The 14483-nt window shown below is 43.3% G+C and overlaps 1 protein-coding gene across 4 annotated transcripts in view; it reads left to right on the forward strand.

Annotated features, from left to right (window-relative positions):
* Window positions 1-14483, forward strand: part of LOC137306468 (solute carrier family 22 member 6-A-like) — a 42255-nt gene that overhangs the window by 1740 nt on the left and 26032 nt on the right. For 2 of the 4 annotated variants that reach the window (XM_067975707.1, XM_067975706.1), the window contains 3 exons: window positions 5619-5755; window positions 6937-7273; window positions 13689-13792. In XM_067975707.1, coding sequence (XP_067831808.1) covers window positions 7202-7273; window positions 13689-13792 — 176 coding nt within the window. In that variant the 5' untranslated portion in view covers window positions 5619-5755; window positions 6937-7201. Of the gene's footprint in view, window positions 1-5618; window positions 5756-6050; window positions 6156-6936; window positions 7274-9471; window positions 9880-13688; window positions 13793-14483 lie in introns of those variants that run through there. The other 2 variants (XM_067975708.1, XM_067975705.1) reach the window with 2 other exon arrangements.

A 14483-nucleotide genomic window follows, 5' to 3' on the forward strand; every position in this document is an offset into this window, starting at 1 on the left:
ACAGCATGGGCAGAAATGACTGTTGCTGATAATGGCGGTCAGATGCTTCAGGTATTTATATGCCATTCACCTCGCCACTGTTTTAATGGAGATGCTAACCGATTCAAAATAAGCAGGTTAACACCTCTGTTAAAATAGCAGAAAGAGGTTCATTCTCCTGGTCCCTAGCAAGTGGAACTCCTTCATTGATTTTAATGAATTTAGTGAATTTCTCGTGTCTAATTTAAATAATTATTTATTGATGTATTGCAGTAGTGGATAATCAGAGAAGAGGAGAAATTTTTTTACGCAGTGAGTTGTAATGATCTGGAAGGCACTGCCTGAAAGGGTGGTGGAAACAGACTCAATAGTAACTTACAAAAGAGAATTAGATAAATACTTGAAGGGGGAAAATTTGCAGGGCAATGGGGAAAGGGCAGGGGAGTGGGACTAATTTGATAGCTCTTTCAAAGAGCCGGCAGGCATGATGGGCCAAATGGCCTCCTTCTGTGCTGTATCATTCTATAATTCTATGATTAGAACCAAAGTATGGAGATGATTGATTTGCTTATACTCATTCCACACTAGCTATCAGTTATGTCGGACTATAGACATTACATTGCCCCGGTTCGCAGATTAAAAAAATATAAAACTGGCTTTTCTGAAGCATTAAAGATCGAGAACAAAGCATGATATTTTTGTGCTCTGGGATTTGAGAAACAATGCATCTAATTTCATAATTAATTTTCTTTTTAAACAGTTGAACTGTGTTGCTTCAAACAACAAATGATGATAGCATAATACATTTCACTTGTTTTATAATTAAAATAGGCTCATTTTCAAACAACCTATCTTTAATCATCTTGACCATGTTTATACGATCAAGTCAGTGCAACAGGCCATGGTGTGAGCAGGTTTCCGATTTACATATTTCGTTATATAAGCTTTCACAGCACAGTTTAGAAAAAAAACATCTTGGATTTTTCATACACTTGTTTAAATCAGTGGATGAATTTGAAGAAACCAAGGATGCAATTCCACATCTGGCTTTTGGCAGTGGCACTTGAAACCAAATGTTCAGGGTAAGTGAATGGACCATTTGATTGTAATTTCTATCTTTTAAATTAAGCAGGATTTTAATTTTTAAAAAGAATATTAACTCATTAACCACTTCACTATTTGTAATGATAGCATAGTTATTTTAGGAGAGCACTTTCTTTTAAAGAATCACCTAACTTGAAGTTTGTGATTAAAAGCTGCCCCTCATCTGAGACGGGTTAACTATTCTCTCCTGGGAAGAAATAATTAATATGTACACTGGACAATGAGGCAAGAAGTTGGTTTAAAGTATTCAGCCGAGTCCCATGCTTTTGAACCAGCTCAGTGCTCCCTGTTCCAGTGTAAAGAATGGTGGAATATTCCTTTAATTGCTAGTACTAAGTGGGATAGTTAAAGATTGTAAAACCTAGTTGATTGGTAAAATGCTACTGCCCTGGGTCCAAGGTCAGAAAGTAGCACATGGGACATTATTACAGAAGATTAAGGGGAATGTAAATAGGGGAAGATAGCAAATGGATTGAAAATTAGTCAGAAGAGAGAAAACCAAGACTAGGATTTGAGGGCAGTTTTTCAGAGTGGTTAAAAGTGGGTAATGATGTCCCACAGGGTTCAGTTCTGCTCACTGTGTATATGAATTATTTCTAGAGGTCCAGCGGGAATGGTCTTGAAATTTGCAGCTGATACCAACATAGGAGGTATAGTTAATTTTTTGGAAGACCAAAGGGATATCGTTAAGTTGGGAAATGGGTTAAAACATGGCAGATGGAATTCAAATGTTAATAAGTGATGTATTTGCTTAAGAAAACCCAGTAATAATTATACTCTGAATGGAAGTGGGCTCAGTGTAGTGGGAGAGCAGAGGGATTTGGGGGCACAGGCTCACGGGACATTAAAGGCAGCACCTCAGGTTGATGAGGCTGTAAGAAAATTCTAATTTTTATAACAAGAGGTATAGAATATAAAGGCCAAGAGAAAATGATGAGCCGATATAAAACTTTATTAAGATCTTACTTAGAGGACCTTGTGCAGTACATTCCCAACCACTTAAAACTTCCACGTTTAAAACGGGCAGTTGCTTATATCGGCCAAAGAGTGATAACCATCACACATTAATGTCAATTTCAAAGTTGACGGTTATAGCGTCTTAAGTGCTCCGATTATTTTGGGCAGAAACAGCTATACTTACCAGTTCTCACCTCGCTGGCTTGACCTACAACATTCTTGTTATATTCTTGTGAATTACACAAGTTTTCAGGGTCATGTGTTCATTACATAACAAATTGAATGGTTTTTGTCAAAAGAGCAAAAGATTATGTGTAACAACTGTGCCATATTCCATGTTGTCGGTTTTCTCACACTGTTGACGACAATCTCCTGTCTCGTGGCCTCACTCAGTCTCCCTGACCGCATTTCAGGCCCTCCCTCGGATTAGCAATTGCATGCTATGTGTTCTACTTTGTTACATTTATAACATTTAGCATCCCTAGAATCGATTCTTTGTGATTTGCTGGCTCACTGGCTGTTGGACAATCACCCAGTTCAGCGAGATGCCTACCCATTGACAACTGTGAGATATCTGGCTTCCCACCTTCTCATTGGATCCCTGGTGTTTGTGAAGCTGAATAATGCTTGGCTTGTTCAGGCATCAGACTTGGGGTCCTGCTTTCTTGGTCAAGGAAACATATCCTCGAGTCATCCAGAACAACATCTAGAAAACAATACTTTCATACTTCATTTCAACTTCTTTACCCAAAGAGTGGTAAGAATGTGGGCCACACTACCACAAGGAGTAGTTGAGGCAAATTGCATAGATGAATTTAAGGGGAAGCTAGATAAGCACATCAGGGAGAAAGGTATAGAAGGGTATGCTAATAGGGTTAGATAAAGTAGGGAGAGAGGAGGGAGGAGCATAAACGCTGGCATAGACAAGTTGGGCCGAGTGGCCTATTTTTGTGCTGTAAACTCAATGTAACTCACCAAACGTTGTTACACTTTTCCCCTCTAACTATTTTCCATATATCTCTCACTTTAATCACCAGTTTTCAGTAACTACTGTCATGATCTTTCAATAATGTTTTGAATTTGCACTGCTATGCTTCTACTGTAAGGTCAAAAATAGTGAGAATCACTCATTTTGCTACATCATGATTTCCTATCTATGATGTTTCAATAATTCCAAAGCACTTAAAAATTGATCTTGTTACCATGTTATACCGGCCATTGCACATAACAGGCAAATCGTGTTCGCATGAATGCGTCCGCTATAAGCGGTGGGGACTGTATTGGGCTTCACACTATAGGAAGGATATTGACGTTTTAGAGAGGATATAATGTAGATTAATTAGGATGCTGCCTGGTATGAGGAAATAAAAAGAAAAACTTTTTGTTAGAGCATTGCAGATTATGGGCATACATCACGTGCTCAGATGTCACATGATCTGATGTCATATGATCAGATGTCATGAGTGTCATGTAATCAAATGTCACATAATCAAACATCACGTGATCAAATCTCCAGAGTTGGCAACCCTACTGGATAGCAAGGGACTAATAGGTACACTGCAAATGGCTGACAGCAATGGACTAATAGGTACACTGCAAATGGCTGACAGCAATGGACTAATAGGTACACTGCAAATGGCTGACAGCAATGGACTAATAGGTATGCTGCAAATGGTTGCCTGTCGGGCTTTCAGAGCTACTGGTCTGTTCTGTGGTCACAAGACTGATTTAGGAAGTGTTAATTTCTCAGTGGGAGATAATATTAAGGATTAATACATTCCTGTTTCTTTTCATTAGTCCAATTTAAATCCAGATTATGATGTTGCTATGGTTATTCTGCAAACTGTTTCAATCAATTAACCCCTTCACAGATGCATAACCTTCTAACTGTATGTAGATCTCATGAATGGCCCCAAATGACTGGTTTGCATTTATTACACATAATCTCGTGATACCAGACCTGTGCGTATGAGACTGGATAAAATTGCTCTATTTTTCTCTTCCAATTCTCCTCTTTTCCTGAAGACGCCGACTTGTCCTGGGGTGCAGTTCCATGGGCCCCTGCAGCCTGCAGTACATTGCTCGAATAGCCTTTCTTCACCTGTGAGCCTAGGCAGTTAGTATAGGCCAGATATTCGTCCAGGCTGGGCCTCACTCTGCCTCGCCTGATGACCACACGCACACATGTACTTTTCACCAGCAGCAGGGACCTGGCTGATTTTTCCCTTTGTGCCCACAATGTTGAGGCCAATTATAGAGATCCAACTGCTGTTCCCAGTTTGATGTGGAAATGTCCAACATACTGGTTAGGGAACCCCTTTCATCCAATGCTTCTTCTCACATTAAACTCACAACCAGTTTCAACTAGAGTTAGTTTCGCTGGGAGCTGAAACTATCTGAAAGCAGCTTACTGTGCTCAGTGTGAGTAGAAACTGTAGCTAGATGACAGGTTCAGCTGCAGCCCTTTAAACCTCCTGCTTGGATGATGACAAAAGGCTGCTCACTGATTGATCGATTTAGACCAATCAGGGAGCAGCCATTTTCCACCAATCAGTTCTCCAGCCCAGGAAGTTAAGGAGCTGAGGTTGAAGCATTCCAGTCTTCGAGCTTCTGAAAGGGGATGGGTGGAAGTGGAGATGGGGGTGGGAGACAAGGCTGGAAGTGGGGATGGGGGAAGGGATGGGATGGAGGAGAGAAGGATGGGGTGGAGGAGAAGAATGGAGGTGAGGATAGGTGAAGGGATGGAGTAGGGGAGAGAAGGATGGAAGTGAAGAGGGGGAGAGCTGGATGGGGAAAGGATAGGGTGGGGAGAAGGATGGATGAGGGATAGAATGGGGTGGGGAGAAGGATGGAAGTAAAGAGGGTAGGAGAGATGTATGGGGGTAGGATAGGGTGGGAGAAAGCAATATGAGAAAGAATGGAGTAGGGGAGAGATGGAAGTGAAGGGGAAAGAGATGGATAGGGAAGGATAGGGTGGGGAGAAGGATTCAGCATGGAGAAGAATGGGAGTGAGGGAAGAGGGGAAGGACATGATTTTTTTGTGTATGGAGGCTTGGAATTTTTGTGCACTGGGTCTTGCTTTTTGTGTTTGAGGGGTCTGGCTTTCTGTGTGTAGACAGTCTTGCTTGTTTTTTGTCAATGGGGAGTCTCACAATTTTTGTGTATTGTAGGGGGGGGGGCGGGGGGGGGGTTTGAACTTTCAGTGTATCGGGGCTCACAAGCCCAGTCAGTGAATTTGACTTTTGAGTATTTGGCCGCCAGCTCTAAAAGGTTGGACATCCCTAGCTCAAGGGATACAACACAGGTTATAGCCAGCTGATGGAAATCTTTTTGATGCCTGGCAGTTAAATCCATCAGCAATAGTTTTTGAACATTGAGACTCTGTGTCATTTATTGCGGGAGCACAGAACCTGACTGCACTCTGATATAGATGGTCTTCCTGATTCCACCTGCCCCCCCCCCCCGTCACATTCCTCTCTGTATATTCAAATATTTTGACAAGTTGTTCGACCCAAAACGCTTTTTGCTGGCACACTGCGTACACTGAAAGATTGTTGACATTTTTTGTTTTCATTCAGAAACCTGGGAGAGGAGCCAAAGCCCAGAATGCAACATGCCAAGGTTGAAGGCGTACAAGAGGAGAAAAGGACACCAGGTTTAGAGTCTACTAACACCCCAACTGGGATCAGATGATTGAGCACAGATCAAGGATCAAGTCTGTTGTGTTGTTGGTCTGTTTGGCTCAGTTCCGGTGGGGGGGGGGAAGGGCGGGGCGAGGGGGTTCCTTTAAAGTGCTGAACAATTCAGGAGGCTCATGTCTCAATGTTACAGCATTTTATTTTGTTGCCCATCTGAGAATTGACCTGCTCACTCGGAAGTGATGTAGGAATGGAGTGACAGACAGACAGTGGATTTATAACTTTCTCGGCTATATGAGTCATAGAGAGTAGTCCATTAAAAAAGACTTGATACTTCGAGCAGTAATATTCCGTATCCTTGGACACACTAAGGGAGGGGCATTCAATATCCACTCGCTGCCAAGTGAAGGTCCTCTGGGGTATCGTGCATCCAAGGATCTGAAGCCAGAGGTCCCTGGATGACGAAAGGGATAGAAAGTAAGATGAAGCAGCAAATGACAAGATGTCAAGTTTATAATACAAGTGAGAACCAGGCTGAATATAGAAAGTACAGAGGAGATAAGAGGGGCAAATAAGGAAATAAGTGGGGCAAAGAGAGGGTATGAGAATTGACTCATACTCATGACTGGTGGCTAACATAAAAGGGAATCCAAAAGTCTTCTATGGGCATATAAATAGTAAACGGGTAGTAAGAGGAGGGACCAAAAAGGAGATCTACGCATGGAGGCAGAGGGCATGGCTGAGGTATTAAATGAGTACTTTGCATCTGTCTTTACCAAGAAAGAAGATGCTGCCAAAGTCACAGTAGAAGAAGAGGTAGTTGAGATACTGGATGGGCTAAAAAAAAGTCCTTTGCCGATTTATACAACCCACAGCTGTGGTGTTGAATGTGGGGAAGTAAGGTGAAGTTTGGTCTTCAGGTGAAGCGGGGGACCAGAGCATGCAGGGTTGAGGTTTATTTAATCCATTGGAGCATAGGAATTTCTCTGCAGTATCAGCTGAGGAAGTGGAAGATGCAAAACAGGTGGTGAGAAGATGTAATTACAACATGACAAGTTTACATGGGTAGTTCCCATTATAAATGTGGACGTAGGAATTTATAATGGGAAAAGTTGACACAAAATGTCCTAAAAGCATGACAACAGGAGGCAAGGTTTTGTGTGACAGGAAGTGCGTGCAGACATGAGATTTTTAATGGCGAGTATGTGTTAGCCTCGGCAGAATTTTTATTTACACTTGCCGAATTTTTTTTAACTAGCGCAGAGACTCTTCAGCCAGGTCTCTGTCTCCACTCTGATGATATCACCAGCAGCATCTCCTGCGTCCAAGAGCAACTGCGTAGCAAGCAACAAGCCTGCAACATCAAGCCTGTGAGCTGCCAGACCCCAGGAGACCATACTGTTTGGCAGGAGTGCAGATTTCCTCGCTGTGACAGCGCAGTTTCCCGGAGTTGGGTGGCTTTGGAGCAGCTCGCGTTCTGTTTCAAGTTGTGACATCTACTGTTCCATTATAGTCGCTCTGGGATGTTTCCTGTCAGCGATGTAACTGGAACAGCTTCGCTGGGAGGCAGACCCCACTTGAGGGTCTCCATTTTGGTAAGAAAATCAGCTTTTTGTTCAGAAAAAATTGGATCAGAATTTCTGTTGTGTTATATAACTTTTGTCTATAAATGGGAGACTACTTTGAATAAGAGATACTCCCTCAGAATTTCAGTTGTCGTCGATGGTAGATTCAGTAATATTGAGATGCTGTTATTTAAAAATATTTATTGGGATGCAGGGGGCTGGAGCCCCAAATATAGTGTACCACCCGAACAGTCCAACATAACCTCATGCTTTTGATTCTCAAGTCAGTGAGTCACTGTTGCCCATCACTGAAGGGATTGACTGAAGATCTGGCCCTTTCCTACAAATACTTGAAGGGAAAAAAATTTGCAGGACTACAGGGAAAGAGCGGAGGAATGGGACCAACCTGGATTGCTCTTACAAAGAGCTGGCATGGACTCAATGGGCCGAATGGCCTCCTCCTCCTGTGCTGTAACCGTTCTATGATTCTATGAAATTGATAAAGAGGAGGTACTAGAAAGGCTGGCTGTACTTAAAGTGGATAAGTCACCAGGTCCGGATGGGATGCATCCTAGGTTGCTGAGGGAAATACGGGTGGAAATTGCAGAGGTACTGGCCATAATCTTCCAATCCTCCTTAGATATGGGGTGGTGACAGAGGATTGGAGAATTGCAAATGTTACACCCTTGTTCAAAAAAGGGTGTAAGGATAAGCCCGGCAGCTACAGGCCAGTCAGTTTAACCTCGGTGGTGGGGAAGCTTTTAGAAACTATAATCTGGGACAAAACTAATAGTCACTTGGACAAGTGTGGATTAATAAGGGAAAGCCAGCACAGATTTGTTAAAGGCAAATCGTGTTTAACTAACTTGATTGAGTTTCTTGATGAGGTAACAGAGAGGGTTGATGAGGGTAATGCGGTTGAAGTTGCGTATATGGACTTTCAAAAGGCGTTTGATAAAGTCCCACATAATAGGTGTACAGGGCACAATTTCAAAATCTGCAGATGTCACAAAACTTGGAAGTGCAGTAAACAGTGAGGAGGATAGTAATAGTCTTCAAGAGGACATAGACAGGCTGGTGGAATGGGCGGACACATGGCAGATGAAATTTAACGCAGAGAAGTGCGAATTGATACATTTTGGCAGGAAAAATGAGAGGCAATATAAACTAAAGGGGGTGCAGGAACAGAGAGACCTGGGGGTATATGTGCACAAATCTTTGAAGGTGGCAGGACAGGTGGAGAAACCGTTTAGAAAAGCATACAGGATCCTGGGCTTTATAATTAGAGGCTTAAAGTACAAAAGCAAGGAAGTTACATTGAACCTTTATAAAACACTGGTTCGGCCAAAGCTGGAGTACTGTGTCCAATTCTGGGCACTGCACTTTAGGAAGGATGTCAAGGCCTAAGAGAGAGTGCAGAAAAGATTTACTAGAATGGTTGCAGGGATGAGGGACTTCAGTTACGTGGATAGACTGGACGAGCTGGGGTTATTCTCCTTGGAGCAGAGAAGGTTAAGAGAAGATTAGATAGAAGTGTTCAAAATCATGAAGGGTTTAGGTAAAGTGAATAAAGAGAAACTGTTTCCATTGGCAGAAGGGTTGAGAACCAAAGGACACAGATTTAAGGTGATTGGCAAAAGTACCAAAGGCGACATGAGGAAAAACTTTTTTACACAGCGATAAGTTATGATCTGGAATGTGCTGCCTGAAAGGGTGGTGGAAGCAGATTCAATTGTGGCTTTCAAAAAGGAATTGGATAAATACCTGAAGGGAAAAAATTTGCAGGGCTATGGGGAAGGAGCGGTGGGATGGGATTAACTGGATTGCTCTTACAAAGAGCCGGCATGGGCTCAATGGGCCGAATGGCCTCCTTCTGTGTTGTAACCATTCTATGATTCTAAGTAGTGGCTTGTGTTGGCAACAGAGGCAGCATATTAGGAAAATGTAAGTGACATGGAAATGCAATTGGCCATTATAGATGGAATGTTAGGACATTAGAGAGATGAGCTTTAATGAGCTAAATGGTCTTTCCTTGGCCTGCAGATTCTTGCGTTGCTGCATTATCTCAAGCTAGTTTGCTCCTATTAACCCAGTAGGATCATGGTGGTGAGAGGGTTAAATTGTGGCTGCATCACTGTTGGCAAAAAAAAATGTTTGACCAGATTAAATGTTATGCAAACTGTCACCTGTCACAATAGTCTCTGCATTAGTAAGACCCAGTCAGTCTGCTGAGAGCAAACGCCGGTATGGGCTTCACAGATCTCCTTGAGAATGTCGGAAGCATGGGAAAATTCCAAATTATTCAAGCAGCTTTGCTGGCAATCCCGATTTGTACCTTGGCATGCCACAACCTGCTCCAGAACTTCACTGGGGCTGTACCCAACCACCATTGTAGGGTTCAGCCGGAATTGAATGGCTCGAAGTATGATAAGCCCCAGGCGAAGGAGCTTCTCCGGATTTTCATCCCTCAGGACCGGAAGCAACAGCCGGAGAAATGCTGTGTATATTCCTCACCTCAGTGGCACCTTCTGGATCTCAATGTGACACTGGATAACGTGACTGATTATGATACGGAACAGTGCACAGACGGATGGACATATGACACCTCTGAGTTTTCATCCACCATCATTACGGAGGTATGGGTGAAAAATCTGTTCAGTGCTGAATATTCTTCCCCCATCCAGCTTTCTTCCTTCCCCTCCTGAAGGTGCTGAGTGATGTTATAACATGGCCATTTTTTCCAATATGTATCGAGATCATGAGGGAGCATCAACTGATGTCCACATACATGCATACATTCCATTAGGAGTCATTAAGCAGCGATTAGGAGTTGAGTTGCCTGCCACAGTTCGTGTAAGCCTAGTTGAAATTTAATGTGCAATTGTCCTACAATTTCAGTGTTTGTCTTGATCCTTGTTGTCTTGTGGGGTTGTTTACGTTCCCTCATGATCGACCTTGGATCTTGCACTCAAGGATTTAACGCTCTGATAATTTTGCAATGTGTGGGTAAGAAAATAAATCACAGCAGAGATCAATTAATTTTCGGTATGGCTCCTCATTAACCCCCTTAAGTGGTTCTCTCCTTAACCACAGTCTCTCTCTCCAATACTACTAAATGCCAGATATCTACCTCCAACCTCTACATCTTGCATTACATCTTGTTGTATATTCAGGTACATAGATCATTGAAGTGTCATGAACAGGTGCAGAAAATAATCAATAAGGCTAATGGAATGCTGGCCTTTATATCGAGAGGACGAGAGTACAAGGGGGCAGAAGTTATGCTGCAGCTATACAAAACCCTGGTTAGACCACACCTGGAGTACTGTGAGCAGTTCTGGGCACCGCACACCTTCGGAAGGACATATTGGCCTTGGAGGGACTGCAGCATAGATTTACTAGATTGATACCCGGACTTCAAGGGTTAAGTTACGAGGAGAGATTACACAAATTGGGGTTGTATTCTCTAGAGTTTCGAAGGTTAAAGGGTAAACTGATTGAAGTTTATAAGATATTAAGGGGAACAGATAGGGTGGATAGAGAGAAACTATTTCCGCTGTTTGGGGATTCTAGGAGTAGGGGGCACAGTCTAAAAATTAGAGCCAGACCTTTCAGAAGTGAGATTAGAAAACATTTCTACAAACAAAGGGTGGTAGAAGTTTGGAACTCTCTTCCGCAAATGGCAATTGATGCTAGCTCAATTGCTAAATTTAAATCTGAGATAGATAGCTTTTTGGCAACCAAAGGTATTAAGGGATATGAGCCAAAGGCGGGTATATGGAGTTAGATCACAGATCAGCCATGATCTTATCAAATGGCAGAACAGGCACGAGGGGCTGAATGGCCTACTCCTGTTCCTATATTCCTATGTTCCTATATTCTCAGCTTTGAAAATGGTAAGTGATAACAAATTATGTACAATATAGGTAAAGAAATATGAATAATAACCACTCATTTATGGTTTTCACGGAATAATGGTCAAGAGAACCATGTCATGAAAACAGAATTTGACTTCTTCCGTCACTGTAAATCAGTGGCCCTGATGTTATCCAATACATGGCATAAACACCCCTATTGTTGTAAAACAGCCTATCCAACAACTCACTGCGAGTATTGCCACGGGAGATCTTCTAGTAATAAGTCCTGTATACGGATGTACTTCCTGTAAATATCATGCTTATTTCTGTAACACTTTCTCCTTCACACTTTACCCATTCTACTTTGTTGATTATAAAACAGCATAACCACGGACTCAATATGAGCGCTGCCACAGGAGATCTGCTAGTGTATAATATATACGCACACACAACTTTCTCCCCTCCCCTCCCGAAGGCACTGACTCTTTGCTTGCAGTGCCATCAGGGGCTCTCTGGTACCTCACCCGGGTGGCCTATATTTATATCTGTGAGCTGTGGCAGTAAGCATCAACAGGCTAGTAGACCGCGGTTGCACCACACCTGAACCCGATCCCATCCTCAGCCAATGAGGGAGTCACAGGATAACTATCAGAAGCAAGAATCTTGTCCGATTTTCCCCTCTCCCGCCCATTAGTGCTGAGGTCCATTTACAGCTCCAACTGCTGCTCTAACTCAAGATCAGCTAACGCAGTATTTACCAGGGATTCAACCTGAGACCTTCCTGGTCTGTATGTCTCAGCTACTCATCAGATAAGCTCACTGACCCACTTTGTGGTGTTATAGGGTTAAGATCTAGCACTTAATGGTTAAACATGGATGTTGTCCAGGTGAGATTTGACCTTTGGGTAATGACGTGCTGACTTTGAAGAAAATTATGTTTCTCATCTGAGATCAGATTTTAACAAACAGAAAAGAGCAACTGATGATCTAAACATAACAAGAGAATGGGGAAAGGGGCTTGGAGATGAGCTGTAGCCAAGTTTACATTTCTTGAGAATTTTTTATGCTCTTTAAGGCAAGGGTTATTATTGCTGGGCAATTGAATACATCCCCTTTCTGGCACCAAGTATCAGCAGCAATATAGTCACATTGAAAAAAAGAAAGAACTTGCATCAATATAGCGCCTTTCATGACCTCTGGACGCCCCAACACATCTCTCAGCCAATTAATTACTTTTGAATTGCAGGCGCAGTTGTTGTGTAGGCAGACGTGGCAGCCACTTTGCACACAGCAAGGTCCAACAAGCAACAAGTGAGATGAACGATCAGTTTTGCTTGAGGAAGTGTGTTGCCCAGGACAATGGGTGAACTCACTGCTCTGCCTTTGAATAGTCCACCTGAACAAGCAGACAAGGCATCGGTTTATTGTCTCATCCAAAAGTCGGCACCTCCGACAGTTCAGCACTCCCTCAGCACTGCAGTGGAGTGTCAGCCTAGATTATTTGCTCAAGTTCCTGAAGTGGGACTTCAACCCACAACCTCTGACCTCTACCACTGAGCTAAACTGCCAAGTCAAGAGAAAAGGCCTCCCTTTACTCTACACCTACACCAGCCTCAGTCTCAACTTTGGAAGAGCACCAGCGTGACATTTTATTCCATTTACCACACTGGCCATCTCACGGCCTCTCTCAGTGAGATTGCTCATTCATGCTCAGCAAGGGGCACTTTTGCGCTGTGGGTCTACGCCACTAGGAACTGGGTTGAGATTGTCCAAACTCATTGTAGGCAGGCAGAGAGGAGTCTCCCATCCCTTCTACCTGGACTATTTTGACCCCTGATCCGAGGGGTGAAAGGGAAGTATCTAATACACTGCAATACCCAGTCCTACTCCGGAATAGAAAAGAGATTTTCCTCCATCCGTCTACATCAGGATTTGAACCCACATTCCAGAGGTCAAAAGCAGGTTTAAATTTTCCGTGCTTTTCTGACAATACATCTGTAAAACAGTTTGACTCCCACACACTTCCCATCCAAACACATCATCTTAACCCTCCCAATGCACAAAATTCCAGATCCAATCACAGCACAGTGTAAATTCAGAGCCCAGGAAATGACAATATTACTTTCTTTAGCCTATGTTTTATTTTTATCCTGCCCTGTTCTCCTCTCCTCCCCTCCAGAATATATTCACTCTTACTGGCCGACTGTTCCATTGGGTACCAGACGCCCTCCAGTACCTCACCCATGTGGCCATTCATCGCATGTGGGCCTAGATAGTGTGTGTCGGCAGAATACTAATTGGTGTTGGACATGGCCGCCAAGCCTGACACCGTCCTCACCCATGATCAGGAGCAGGAATCATAGCTGATTTTCCTCTCTCTAATCAGGATGTGTTGAGATCAACTGCAGTGCCCCTAAAACGACCCCAGCTGAGATCAGGACTATATGGCTCAGTGGGTAGTGCACTTATTGTCTTTGATGCTCTTTTTTAGTGTGAACTCTTGTGTAGTGCACACTTGAGCCCTGATGGAGATATTTAACTGGCCAGGAATTGCAGTCATTCTAACAGATCTCTTCTTGTCCCTATAGTGGGACCTGGTTTGCAACAAGAAGTCTCTGAAACCGATGGCGCAGTCTGTCTACATGGGTGGCGTTTTGGTGGGAGCCCTGGTCCTTGGTGCTCTTTCGGACAGGTAAGGAGTTCAGATGAAGATGATTCTTATTGGCTCCTCCACTGGTTTAGTGAGTTTATTCAGTGAGCTGTTGATCTACAAAGACCAAGAAGTTCCCAGGTTTAGTTCTTGGTCTGTGCTCAGTTGGAATGCTACAATTAACCTTAGCACCCCTGGTCTGAGAGGGAGAAAGTCAGCCAGATTTCCTCTCCTGACCAGTGGCTGTGTATGGGCATCGGGTGAGGACAGGATTGGTCTTGGTCTCCCACTGTTGAATTGCCAGTTGACACTTACTGCCAAGGCCACTTGGGTGAGGTGGAAGAAGGTCTGAAAGTACCAGTGGAGTCAACACCTTCAGGAGAGGAGAGGAAAAGATAAATCTCAAAACAAACTGCAGTTCGTCTGCTGCTGATGGCCTTTGTGCTGCAGGTTTTGTCAATACCTTTCCCAGCCTTCTTCCCAGGCTCAACAGTATTCTCTGGGGAGATAGGGTTAGATATCTATATATATAAAAGCTTTGTGATGAGCTGTCCGTGAAAGAGATAGAGAGAAAGAAAGAACGAATGAACTTACATTTATATAGCGCCTTTTACAACCTCAGGACGTCCCAAAGAGCTTTACAGCCAATGAAGTGTAGTCACTGTTGTAATGTAGGAAAATGTGGCAGCCAATTTGCACACAAGATCCCACAAACAGCAATGAGCTAATGACC

Source organism: Heptranchias perlo, chromosome 43, assembly GCF_035084215.1.
Source record: "Heptranchias perlo isolate sHepPer1 chromosome 43, sHepPer1.hap1, whole genome shotgun sequence".
NCBI classification, from domain to species: Eukaryota; Metazoa; Chordata; class Chondrichthyes; order Hexanchiformes; family Hexanchidae; genus Heptranchias; species Heptranchias perlo.